Source organism: Muntiacus reevesi, chromosome 3, assembly GCF_963930625.1.
Source record: "Muntiacus reevesi chromosome 3, mMunRee1.1, whole genome shotgun sequence".
NCBI lineage: Eukaryota > Metazoa > Chordata > Mammalia > Artiodactyla > Cervidae > Muntiacus > Muntiacus reevesi.
The window spans coordinates 209,788,029-209,801,722 of record NC_089251.1 but is presented as its reverse complement, the minus strand read 5'-3'; the positions used below and the strand labels follow the sequence as shown (position 1 = coordinate 209,801,722).

Genomic DNA, 13,694 nt, shown 5'->3' with positions numbered 1-13,694 from the left:
ACCTTTCAAATAATGGTTGGGAATCATTATTTGGTAACAGGTATCCCTTTTACATTTTTAAATAGAATCTACACAAGGCTGGGTATGGAGAAATTTTATTTTCCTGATAAGTGATGTTTTCATGTAACCCAAAGGGTCTCTCTCTGAACATCTGTCTTTCGTTCAGTACTGAAAGAAGAGACAACAGTGGCCAAAATCTCTCCCCTATATTTTTAGCTATTCCCTCTCCTGATCTCCAGGATTCCCTGGTGGCTCTGATGGTAAAGAGTCTGCCTGCAATGCAGGAGGCCAGAGTTCTATCCCTGAGTCTGGAAGGTCCCCTGGAGAAGGAAATGGCAACCCACTCCAGTATTCTTGCCTGGAAAATCCCATGGACGGAGGATCCTGGCGGGCTATAGTTCATAGAATCACAAAGAGTTGGATATGACTGAGTGACTACACCTTCACTTTCTCCTGACCGCCATAAGCTCCTAACCAAAACTACCTGAAAACTGTCTCCTAAAGATCCACAAGGACAAAGGAGACAAAGGTAATATCTGCCAAGCAGGTTTAAGTGCCCAAGGTTAGTTGGATGCTAAATCCAAGTCCGTTTCCTGGAGGCCAACTCATTGGGCAGACTCCCAGACTACACCTAGCTACTTACGTGACGTTCCAGAAACAAAACAAAACATATAGCAACATCAAAACCACACGATTGGTTTGTGCAAAGTCTCGGCACTTTGGTCATTTGGAAGCCACAGCACAAAATCAAACGCATCACAATTTGCACTGCAGACCCACGACTTTGAAGATGAGGAGTAACAGAACATTCAAATGCATGTAAAACTGCAGATGCTGACCATCTCCAACTGTGCCTGCGTGAAATGTCTACGCGAAAAGGCAGTTCAGGTGCACCTCCTTGGAGAAGCCTCCCCTGCCCACCTCTCTCACCCCAAGTCCACGCCAGGCTGACCACTCAGCTCTCAACAGTGAGGAGGCCTCACAGGCCTGCGCACTACCACAGTAAGATAGGCTCTAATGGTACTGAGGTCAGAGGACTAGAGTGATGGAGAGATAATTCATGGAAAGGGCTTAGCACAAGGAAAGGTTAGAGAAAATGGGTGTAAAACCCCGTGGTCACGTGTATCATGGTAACATGAACCAGATAAATGTGTTACAGCTGGCTCCTGCCCTCCACGTGGGCTCAACTTGGTACTTCCCTGATGTCACCAATCACAGGGCAACATTTTCCACAACCGAATGGCTGACCCTGCATATGAGGGGTCCCACACAGTGAGGTCTCCTGTTGGGATCCCTTTTTTGTTTTCATTATTATTCCTCCTACCTGTGTATTTTTCACAGTTACGTCACCTATTTACCTGTCTGCCTCCTCTGCCATAGTAGTATCCTCCTGTAGGCATGACTGCCTTAGTCAGCCCCAGATCCAGAAGGCCCAGCACAAGTCCTGAAATATATTCTGTACTTCACCAACATTTGTCAGATAAATGGGCAAAAGAATAAATATTGCCAGATCTTCCAGCAATTGAGCATCCCTGTAAGGAGAGGATGAGCAATTTTTGTGTGCTATTTCTGTGTGAGGAGGTACTTTTGTTCTTGAAGTCACAGAGGTTATTGAATCCTATGTCCAAACATTCTTCACTTTATGTACATATGTGTGAAGGGAGGGGAGAGGATGGAAGGTGGGTGCATGTGTACCCAAATTACTCCCCATCCAGTTAGAATGAAAATGGCTTCTGCAACCGGTCACTTGCTTGACTGCCTGAAGGTAAATATTTCAGTATCTGAAACAGACATAGAAGATGGATTGCTCCATCAGTAAGCCCACTCTTGAGCTCTCTCACAGGGTCTGGAGATGTGGGCACACCACAGGGAGACAGGCAGGCATTTCGTATCAGAAGGACCTAGTCTCCTGCTGGCGAGACCTTAGAGATCAAGGCACACGATTCTTGAGAAAAGCAAGAAATCACTCCTAAGGGCATGGCCCCAAGACCCCAGATGACCAGTGGACTTTTCTTCGTCTCCTTCATCATTCTTTATACAGTTACCCGAAGGCCTCTATAAGCTAAGCCCCGAGAAGGCACTGCCAACAGAACAAGCGGAGCCCTTGAATTCTCATGGAGCTGCACAAGGAGTCTGTTCCATCTCCGTCCCCGGGCAGAGGTTGCTTGGAGCCCAGGGTTTTTTGAGAGAGCTTGTGCAACCACATCCAAGCTTGTGGGATGAGCCACAGCTGATTAAAGAGACCAGACTCAAGGATGGGTTAGAACAGGAACAGAAGTGCACACTGCCTGTCTTCCAACCCTGTCTAGGCTTCTTGGGGAGCCCCACAGCTAAGCTGCTGAGATGACCTGGTAGGGAAACAGGGCTGTCACACCCTACCAAGGGCTGGAGGGGGACATGGCCAGAGGTGTGGGTAGAAAAGGTGCGTGGCAACAGCAGGACCAGAAGCTGCTACTTCCTCTGAGTTCACACAGGCACAATATGTTCTTGACTTTCACTGTCAGAAATGGGGGTTCCCATTTGGGCTCACTCCGAATGGTGCTCCAACCCAGCGTGGGATGTGAATGCCCCGTTTCATAAGGAAATTCCCTGGTGAGACTGAAAGCGGGGTATGTGGGCATGGAGGGGTGAAATTTGGGAAATGGAAGAAAGAAACCTCATGAAGAGAGACTGTTTAGACTGAGGCTAAAAATTAAAATGTGCCACCCCATTCAGCCCTTAACTGCTGGCTTAAGTTGCTCGCCTGGATTTTGCTGGCCTGAATGGCTTGTCTACAATCTTCTGATACATCATGAGTTCATCCACATGTATATGTCTATTAGAAGAGTCTTCCAGATTCAACAATTTCCCGGCTCTTTGAGCCCTGACGTGAGAGTGACATGAATCCCATCCTGTCTCCAGAGGCTCCGTGTACCTGGGCCCCTCCTGGCACGCCAGGACAAAATTCTGCTGAGCAGACGGTTTCCTGGCTTGATGCAGAGCTTCAAAGATGGTTCATAAAGAAAAATAATGAGTCAGAAGCTGATTATGCATCCATCATTTCAATCTGTGTCTAGACCTCGAGGGGCACCCGACCCACTTCCCGCTCTCATAACAAGTCTGAGGAGCGTGCGAGTCCCATTTATTCCACGCGCATTTGCTTCTCTGCATCCCCAGTTCTCCACTTTCGATGTGGATTGGAATAAATCGCTTTTAAATTGCTCAGAGACACTGAGGAAGGAGTTAGAGGCAGAAAGGGTTATAAATGCAAAGCCTGACTAGTCTTTAGTGTCATTATTCCAAAGCCCAAGATTCATTCATTTCACTGCCTGCTGCTGTGTTCTGGGTATATGGGGAGGCTCAGAGATACACTGCCTCATTTTCATCGCATTTACCAACTGTTTTAGCCGTAATTCTACTTGGAGAGCTTTCATATATGCTAGTCAGAGGAACAGGCAATACAAAATGGGATCAGCGACATCCTCTGAAGGTACCAGTTTTTCAAGAATAAATAGTTGCTCCTTGCACTCAAAATTCCAATGTAATCCTTGGTTCCTGGGCAATATCTTATATCATGGCCCAGGCCTTCCAGACCTGCTCTCTGCTCCTCCCCAAATACCAGGGACCCCAGCTTCAGCCTATTTCGCATTCTCTAACAGGGTAAGTGGATGGTCGGTAAGGAAGGGTTCTTTTAAGATCTACAAAGCTGAGTAAGACATTCATGAGTCTGGGTTAACATAAGCACGTGAGACAGTGATGGCAGAGAACCAGTGCTGCCAAATGTACTTTTAAAGGAGCTTGAGCTGTTTCCACATTCTGATGTGGGGGAAAGTAAAATGAGGCAAAAACAGCACTGCCGCCAAAGAGTCCTGACATTCTAATGCCTCCAAACATCCTCCTAAGACAGAAGGTGAACGCAAAGTCAACAGTACAAACCGGTGGGCACACTTCACTCTGGAATGGCCCCCGTCGTCAGCCTGCAGATGACCTTGCATGGAGATGAAATCTTAAGCAAACCAGATCTTTGGCCAAGAAGAGAAAACCATCACATGAATGTATTCATGGCACCATATGCATGACTTGGGAGGTAGCAATGTTCAAACGCAGAAAGGAGATGCAGATTCTTTCAGCTGGTGAGTATCCACTGAATGTTCTTATGTTCATGCATTTATTCATTAGGATGGTTCATGGAGGGCCTAGCAGAGCTTTGATTTGCTACCCCCTCACCAAAAAAAAATCCTGAGTCATGGTTATCTCCAGGGTGACCTCCGTGACTGCGGACAAGCCCAACTCCATAGTCTTACTTCCTCTTGTTTAGAATAAAGTGAATAGTAATACCTGCCCTGCCTGCCTCTGCTTACTTGTGAGAAGGAAACAGGACAGCATTTGTGAATATGCTTTCCCACATCGAGGTATCATACACACAGATCAGAAATGCTGTGATGCCACAGACGCTCGTCCATCCAGCCTCTGTCCTCTACCCTGGAAATGAAAATGCAGCCCGCAGGGACCAGCACTGAACAATTCACTGGTGATAATGTGCCTCCCTCGGCCTGAGGAAACACTCAGGCAGAGATCATGCTTGTTTCTTTGCTCTTGCATCCTGTGTGTGATGCCGGACACACGGGAGCTGCTTGAGACGTGTGTGTAAAATCCACAGAGAAGAGTTTATTTTTTTTACTCTTCTGTTTGTAAAATGGGGGTATCGTTGTTTTACAATGCTGTGTAAGTCTCTGCTGTAAAGTGAATCAGCCGCGTGGGTGTGTACACCCCCTCCTCTTGGACCCCTCACCGCACCCCACTGCGCTCTCAGGGTCATCACAGAGCACGTGGCTGGGCTCCTCGTTGCTACACTGCAGGTTCCCACTAGCTATTTTACACGTGGTCCTATGCGTATGTTAATCCCAACCACCCCATCACCACTTCCCATCCAACTTGCTCACATGTCCATTCTCTACATCTGTATCTCTACTCCTGCCCTGCCAGACAGATTCATCCATACCATTTTTCTAAATTCCACATATGTGTGTTAAGTAATAAAGAGGATTTTCCTATGTACTGCAATTCTCTTTTATTATCTAAACAATTCATCTCTTTTATTATTTAAACAATTCACTGTAGCCTGATGTATCCGTCTTATACCTGTGATGCTATTGTGTTCAATACTATAACCCTTTAATGGACTGTAGTATTTTACCTAAAGAACGTGAAGCATTTTTAGGCAAGCTTCAGGAATCTATGTGATAAACATGTGAAAAGGTAGTCTTCTCGCTCAAAAAATGGGAAAAGTATGAACACTGACAGACTATATAATACCCACGGAGTCATTTTGGCTGTAACCTTTAAAACTAAAAATGTATATATCCTTTAGCCCAGCAATTTCTGATAGGGAGAGATTTTCAAGATATAGTTATACATGTACATAAACACACATACACATTTATTCTGAATATTTTCAATACTAAATATGTTGGATTAAAAAAAAAGATTAATAAACATGAGGAATACATCAAAGCGCCAGCCAACCCTTAGAGGTCCAACAATGTTCTATTTGCAGGTCCCCTAACTTCGCTGGGTGCATCCAGAAAGGACAGAGATGGTGTCAAAACCATGCTTATCATGCCACAAAAATGCCCTCCACCAGCAGCTCTCCCATCTATTCACACACATACACTGAATTCTACATCTGTGACAATCAGACCCTCAGCTCCTTGTCAAACTTCATCTTCCTCTATTTCCTGACACAGACTCACCGGGTTGGCCTCCTGACTCTCCTGAAGGTATCATCTCCACCCTTGCAATCTGACTCACTCCTGTTTGTGCCAAATGGCCGGTGCATCCACACCGCACCCACCTTCTATCTCTCACACCTTTCATGACGCTTCCTCTGCTAAGCCCCAAAGACTCTCCCCTTATCTCAACTTCTCCAGTACAAACTTCTTGGACAAGCCAATGTGATGAAACACAGAGGTGACTGAGGAGGTGCGGGAGGGAAGCACTCCAGGCTTGCTGAGAAAGCAGCTGCTCTGAGAGAGGGTGACACCCTCCCCTCTCCTGCTTGCCACGGTGTCTCCAGCCCCTCGCTTAATGGCTGGCACAAAGCAGGTCCTCAGAAGATGAGCCTTCCATGGTAGCAACTTCCTTCCACAGTTCACTGCCTTTTAAGCTATAACTGGTTTAATGTATCACTGCCCAGAAAGGACCAGAAGATCAATACGCCAATGAAAATAAAGCATGGGAGATGCTGATCCCATTTTCAACACCAACAGAAACAAGCCTCTGCCCAACATCATGGATGCAATTTTATAACAACAATGAAAAACTCACCTTGGTTTCTCGGAGAAGAAACTGCAAGTCACGTCCACTGAGGATCCCATGATTTTTCACGTAACTGGGAATGTTCTTCGTGCTGGAGCCGTGAACAGTTGCGTGTACTTCCGTGTATGTGTGGATGATGTCCAAGTAGACCTTCTTATTCTAAAGAGGGGACACAAGGAGAAGGTGTTTCTCTTTTCATTCTCATAAAAACCTGTCTCACGGCTGGGAGACCACAAAGACAGGAGTTCTTAACATGGAGACTGCACAGATTTGGCAATCCAACTCGTAAAACGTCTTTTAAAAGTAATCTGGCTGGATTTTGAGGGCAAAAAAACAGTCACATGAATGCTGTATAATTTTGCAAGAAGAAATATATTATATAGTGACCTACTACTGAATACCAATGATGGCTCGAGGCTGACTACTCTGAAGTACTGTCCTCGCCTTGTAAATTACCAGGGATCCAACACTTTGCTTTTGGCTTGTCTTCCTTATGAGGGAGGAAGTTTGGGGGAAGGAAAGCACAGAGAAGGCAGTCAGTTGGACTGGAATACTTATCTGGAGATGGTAAGCTGTCCCCGAGGAACACAAACATCCCCAGCTCTTGCCAATATTTCTAGTGATGATTAACTCATGTTGTCAGAACTGGATCCCACCTAATTCGGATCATGGGGAGATGAGCGTTTCCCACAGTATACACGGGTTGACTTGGCGGATAGGAGAGATAATGAGAACATTCAGGTAGACAAAAGGTGGAAGAAAGATTAAATGTAGACTCGGATGAGTCCTGAAACATTCACGAGTCGTCTTACTTTTCTTAGAAGCAAAACAGAACCTCTCGTCTGTTATTCGTGAGCGTTGAATTTGAGGCACATTTTCTAAATCAAAACCACCTGCGAGGAGAAAGCAGGCTCTCTCTCCCCCTTCATGTTTCTGTGTGACTAAGTTACAGAAGTCGGATTCTGTGGGTTGCCCTTTGAGGCTTTTTTTGGACATTTGAAAGGTTCAAGGTCTGTAATGTTTTCCAGTTGTAGGAAAGTGGGTCAAGGTTTTCCCCACTTGAAGCCTGTTTTCACACACTCCAGGCAAGTGTAATAATTGCCAGTTTTGTGACTTAGGACCACAAAGGACCTGGGGTTGTGGCATCAGTGGCCACTGAGCCCCTGACAGGAAGCAGCTCCCCCACCAAACCAGCATCCTGAGCCCTGTTCAGCGTCTGCCCCTGCTTCACCACTCGGTGCGGATATGACAAAGTACTCAACTTTGGGGGAATACATGTTTCAAGTCAGGCATCCAGAGTCTTCATGATGGAAAAACAGCACACTTCACAGTCTATTTTATGCACCAAAGAAATGTGTGTGGCAACAAGCAAGTCGACCTTGCACCCCCACTGTATGAATAAAACGAACACTTCAACTGAAAGTCTAATTTCATGCCATGTTTGGTGGGGCCGGAAAATGCTAAATTCATTACTTGAGACATGTATACTCTTCCATTTGTGCAGAGGTGACTAGGAACAGTTTACAAACCCTGACTCCCATTCACAGCTTGAGCCAAATGTAGGATCTCCTTCCTGGTGTGAATAAACAGGAGGGGGTCTATGACATAGTTTTTGTGCTAGAGGGACCCGATCACTCCTTCCCAGGGGCTCTATCTAGGTAGACAGGGTCTTCTGTAACTCTGGCCCACCCCCTGGCACTGCTGATGGGCCCAGGTGTGTCTATCCTGAGGGGGGACCCATCCCCAGGCTGCCTGCCAGCCTGGGACAGAGTGGCTGGACTCAGGAAAATGAGCTGAGCCAGTCAGGACCCTCTCTAGGGGGCTTAGAATCCTAGTCACAGAGAGATGATTGCCAGATGGTCGGCGGCTTTAGAGCACAAAGGTCATGTGGTGTTGGAGTCTGGGCAATTATGGACCAGATACAAGTCAGCTGCCAGTTTTGGGGGTGGGAGTGGGAAGGGAAACAGGTAAGAGCAGAATGGAGCGAAGAAAAAGATGGATAGTTGGTAGTAAGAGGGACCTAGAGTGACTGAAACCTAGACATTCCTCCTGTAAGTGTGACAGGGGTGGGGAGGGAGGGGGGGGAGGGAGGGGGAAGAGGGAGGGGAGAGGAGGGAGGAGGGAGGGGGAAGGGGGAGGGGAGAGGGGGGAGGAGGGAGGGGGCAGGGGGAGGGGAGAGGGGGGAGGAGGGAGGGGGAGGCGGGAGGGGGGAGGGGGAGGAGTGACTGAGACCTAGACATTCCTCCTGTAAGGGTGACAGGGGTGGGGAGGGAGGGGGAGGGGAGGGGGGAGTGGGAGGGGGAAGAGTGACTGAGACCTAGACATTCCTCCTGTAAGGGTGACAGGGGTGGGGAGGGAGGGGGAGGGGGAAGGGGGAGGAGGGAGCGGGCAGGGAGAGGGGAGAGAAAGAAGGAGGAGCAAGGAAAGAGGAGGAGGAGGAGGGGAGAAAGGGAAGAGGAGAAAGGGGAGAGGGAGGAAGAGAGACAGATGGGGAAGGAGGAGACAGACTGAAGAGGGAGAGGGAGGGAGGGGAAGGGGAGAGTTAAAAGAGGGGATGAGGAAGAAAAGAGATGGGGAGAGAAGAGAGTGAGAAAAGAAAGCAGGGAGACAGGAGAGAGAAAAGCAGGGTCAGAGGTGCTTCTGGGTACCACCCCATCTGCAGCTGTTCCCTGCCCTAAACCCCCAGATCTTTCTGGATCCTTACAGTAACAGCACCTTCACCTGGGCCACTGCAGGGAGATTCCTACCATCCAAAAGGAGGTCTGTAGGACATCAAGTTGGGCTTTTGGCAGGGATGGGACTGGGTTGGGGATGAGGTGGGAGGCAAGCATCCTTCCTTTAATAAAGCAAAAAAACCCACATTTCCCTGTGAAGAACCAGCTGCTAACTAGTGAGGATGGACCCACAGCCCCTGACCAGGTCTACAGTGAGCCACAAAGCAGAGCAGCGAGAGATCACCTGGGTCCTAGCTTGGAGAAGAGCACTCACTGGGTTCCCAGACCAAACGCTGGGGAAGGGAGCAGGTGGAAACAGGAGCTCTAGCATTCATCCCAGAAAAGGCTGTGGCGCCTTGAAGTTTCACCAGGGGGTAAGTTTAGGCAAAAGTATTTGCCAAGGTCAATAAAGCCTATGAACCTATTAACATGAAAGCATGGTAAAATCTGAAAACAGAAGTACCCTTCAGAGCTGATTCTGTTAATTTCACAACAGGTTATGAGGGGGAGGAAAAGTTTTCAGATATAACCCTAACCTTTCAAGTTGACATGACAATGAAGAAATTTCCATCTCATGTTGCCACTTGTTCTGAAGAAATCAGGTGAACCACACTAAGGATTCCAGGCAAAGGAATCTGAACCACGCATGCTGAGTGCCCTGGCCCCTCCCTCCCAAAGTGAATGCTCACCAGATGCGCAGGGATCCCAAAGAGGCATCTCTGTAGGCTCCCAACCACTGTCTGAATTTGGGGTCCAAAAATCCAGCTGCCTCCTGAACCTCCCCATCTGTGTTGCCACAGACACTTCCAGCTCTTATGGGTCAGAAAGGGAATCCAGTGCCTGACTTCCCCAGACCAGCATTGTACCACCGCCTCCCACCCCTCTCCCCTCCTAATCTCAGTGACTGGCATTATCTGCTAGCCAGTTACCAGAATCACACTTGTCATTCCACACATCAAATTAGTCACAGAGTCCTGCTGATTCTACCTTTGTAATATCAAATTGTCTCCTCCCCTCCAAGCTGCAATCCTTGCTCACCTGGACTGGACTAGGATGAACACAGCCAGTATCTTAACAACCTGCCTGGAGCTCAAAAAGATGACACAACTTGTCCATGGTCCAACAGTCCTCGGAGGGATTGCAGAAGAATCTGTATGACTTGATGCCACTTTTTTAACCATGAAGAGCAGTATTATCCAATGGTATGCATATCAACAATACTTTACATGGATATTTGTAGTTAACTATAAAAACATGCATGGGGATGTTAGGTACCAACTTCCGGATACTAATTACTGAGAAGAAAAGGGAGGGTTTGGGGAGGTGGATGGAGCTTCAACAATATTTGAAGTATATCATTTTTCTGGTAAAGAAAACTATTGCACAGTATCAACATCTGTACATCTGGGTGGTGAGTATGTTTTATATATTTCACAATTAAAAGAGAGAAAAATTAAAATGTATGTAGTCAACAAAAAATAGAAACCAGTCTGTATGACACCGAGGCGTACACCATCGCCATCTCACATCTCTTGCTGGGCTCCTGTACCTGTACCTGTCAAAATCGCTTAGCTGTCTTCGACTCTTTGCGACCCCATGGGCTATGCAGTCCATGGAATTCTCCAGGCCAGAATATTGGAGTGGGTACCCTTTCCCTTCTCCAGGGGATCTTCCCAACCCAGGAATCAAACCCAGGCCTCCTGCACAGCAGGCAGATTCTTTACCAGCTGAGCCACAAGGGAAGCCCAAGAATCCTGGAGTGGGTAGCCTATCCCTTCTGCAGTGGATCTTCCCCACTTGGGAATCGAACAGGGGTCTCCTGCATTGCAGGCGGATTCTTTACCAACTGAGCTATTAGGGAAGCCCCCTTGTTGGGTTCAGTTCTTTCCATAAAGAGGTTCAAAGGATCTTCTTTTCTCTTCAATGGATAATGCTATCTTTTGTGTTTAAGAAATAAGGATAAATTAGGAGGCTGGCATTAACATATACACACTACAAATTAGGTAATTCACAAGGATATACTATATAGTATGGGGAACTCTACTCGATACTATGTAATAACCTATTAGGAAAATAATCTGAAAAAGAGCAGATACATGTACATGTATAACTGAATCACTTTGCCCAACACCTGAAGCTAATACAACATTGTAAATCGATTATAATTATAAATAAAAGTTGTTTTTTTATCTATAAAAATAATATAAAATAAAAGTTGTTTAGAAAGAAGCTGCTGAAGTTCTGTAAGTCAACCATGGTCCTGGCCTGCCTCTCTCCACCCACGGGAAGGTCCACAGCAGGGAGGGATGTGTGTGCAGGGGGAAGAATATTTTCCAGCAGACCCCTCCTCTCCTGATTTTGGACATCCAGGTTCAAGGTCAAGGTGACACCCCAGAACTAGGGGTCCTGTTGATCCAAGAACTAGGTCAGTATCACTCCTTAGAAAGTTGTCTTCTCTGACTTAAGAGGACAAGGTCAGAGAAAATTACCTCCTCCATAAACCCTATTGGGCTTCCCTGGTAGCTCAGATGATGAAGAATCAACCTGCAATGCAGCAGTCCCGGGTTCAACCCCTGGGTCAGGAAGATCCCTGGAGGAGGGAATGGCAACCCAACCCCGTATTCGCGCCTGGAGAATTCCATGGACCGAGGAGTCCAGGGAGTCGCAAAGAGATGGGCACGACTGAGCGACTAGCATTTTCACTTTTCACTTTCTTTCATGAACCTTATTACCTACAAATTTGCTGAGACACAGTCAGAAGGGGCTTGCACGGAATTACCACGCCGCAGCATGCCCCCGCCCCTGTCTCAGGGGTGAGACCTGCCTCCAAAAGGCCCCGCCAAGCAGCCTGCAGCCCCTTAAAGCTCTAGGTCTCCGGTTCAGTCTAAATTCCCATTAAAAACAACCAATCAAACTGATTAAAATTTCAATCTTCCTAAACTCATTTAGATCTACCTAAACTCATCAGGGAGCTTCCCTGGTGGCTCAATGGTAAAAAAAAAAAAATCTGCCTGCAATGCAGGAGACCCGGGTCTCCATCCTTGGGTCAGGAAGATCCCAGGAGGAGGGCACGGCAACCCACTCCTGTATTCTTGCCTGAAGAATTTCCTGGGCAGAGGAACCTGGCGGGCTACAGTCCACGGTCGCACAGAGTTGGACACGACTGAAGCGGCAGCAGCAAACTCATTAGGAGGCGGGGGAAGGGAAGATGCCAGGGAAAGGAAAAGGGAAGAACATACTGGAGCCAAGGAGCAGGGCTTTCAGCGTGTCTTCAGTGGCTGTGAGTGCAGCTGGAGGCAGCTGTTTGCAGAGCTGGTAGGAAGATATTCAGAGGTTGAATAGAGAGCTCCGGGAAAACAATTCAATAAAGCAACACTCGCCTGAGTCCTTAGCAGGAGGAGAGGTAGAAGGCACAGCCACAGAATCAGGAGCCCTTTTCTTCTCCAGCTGGTGAATGAGGGGCTCAGGAAGGTCCTCTGGCGAATGGCAGTGTTCTGAGCTTTGGGCCGCAGGGACGTTATGTACGTTTCTCCTCATCAACACCCTTGCCCCCCAGGGCACTTATGCATATCCCTTCTCCTGGACCCTGTTTCCCCTCATTCACATGGCACTTGGTATAATAATTCTGCCGCCCTGCGCAGAGGTGGTTGGTCCATGGAGAGTGCCTGGTGAGTGGCTGGGCTAGTGGGCATCCTCCCCAGGAAGGGCTGAGTGGTGTGAAGAGTCAATGTGCTCTAAAGCCAAAGCAATCAGTTAGGAAACCAGCTGCTGAAGCCAGTGTGGGTCCTGTCCCATGAGGGTCAGGCTCCAGACAGAGAAGAAGAAAATCCCCTCACAGAGAAGGCCAAGTGTGAGAGGGGGAATGTCCCGGCGGGGTCATGGTCCCTAGTTCCAGTGACATCTCTGCCCAGTGCATGCCTGCCCCTCCCTGGGTGCTGAGAGTCTCCCAATCCTAAGCTAGGAGAGCTGGGTTTCTGCCAATTCAGTAGAAAGAATTCTGACAGGTACACTTGTGATCAGGTTCCTTATGTTGATCACCTTGGATTTTTAACCATTTTTAAAGTAGTAGCTTCCTCTTCTTCCCTGACAAATACAGGAATTGGACTATCCCATGACTTTATGAATGAGTATTCAGCGATGAATCATATATTTTCCTTAGGAAACTTCAAGTCCATAGAGTATGCCTAGCTCCATATTAGCCATGGAAGCCCTTTACTGATTGCTGTGCCGTGCTGAGTCACTCAGCCGTGTCCGACTCTTTACGACCCCATGGACTCTGTCCCACCAGGTTCCTCTGTCCATGCAATTCTCCACGCAAGAATACTGGAGTGGGTTGCCATGCCCACCTCCAGGAGATCTTCCCAACCCAGGGATCAAACCGGGGTCTCCTGCATTGCAGGCGGATTCTTTACCGTCTGTGACACCAGGGAAGCCCAAGAATACTGGAGTCTGTAGCCTATCCCTTCTCCAGGGGGATCTTCCCCGACCCAGGAATTGAACTGGGGTCTCCTGCATTGCAGGCGAGTTCTTTAAATAACTGAAGGGAAGCCCTTACTGACTGCTGCTGTGATGTATCTCCTTGAAAGGTCGGGGTGGGGCTTGTCGACTCTACTGAATGAAGATCTTGCACATCTTTCTCTACACTGGCCTCCTCCGTTCACTCTGCCATCCATCCCCTCCTTC

The 13,694-nt window shown here is 47.8% G+C and overlaps 1 protein-coding gene across 6 annotated transcripts in view; it reads right to left on the bottom strand.

The window, feature by feature from the left end:
* The window catches only part of MGAT5 (alpha-1,6-mannosylglycoprotein 6-beta-N-acetylglucosaminyltransferase), a 394,309-nt gene that overhangs the window by 44,453 nt on the left and 336,162 nt on the right, over nucleotides 1–13,694 (bottom strand). For all 6 annotated transcript variants that reach the window (XM_065927827.1, XM_065927826.1, XM_065927828.1 and 3 more), the window contains one exon: nucleotides 6,307–6,456. In XM_065927827.1, the coding sequence (XP_065783899.1) occupies nucleotides 6,307–6,456 (150 nt within the window). The remainder of the gene's footprint in view (nucleotides 1–6,306; nucleotides 6,457–13,694) is intronic.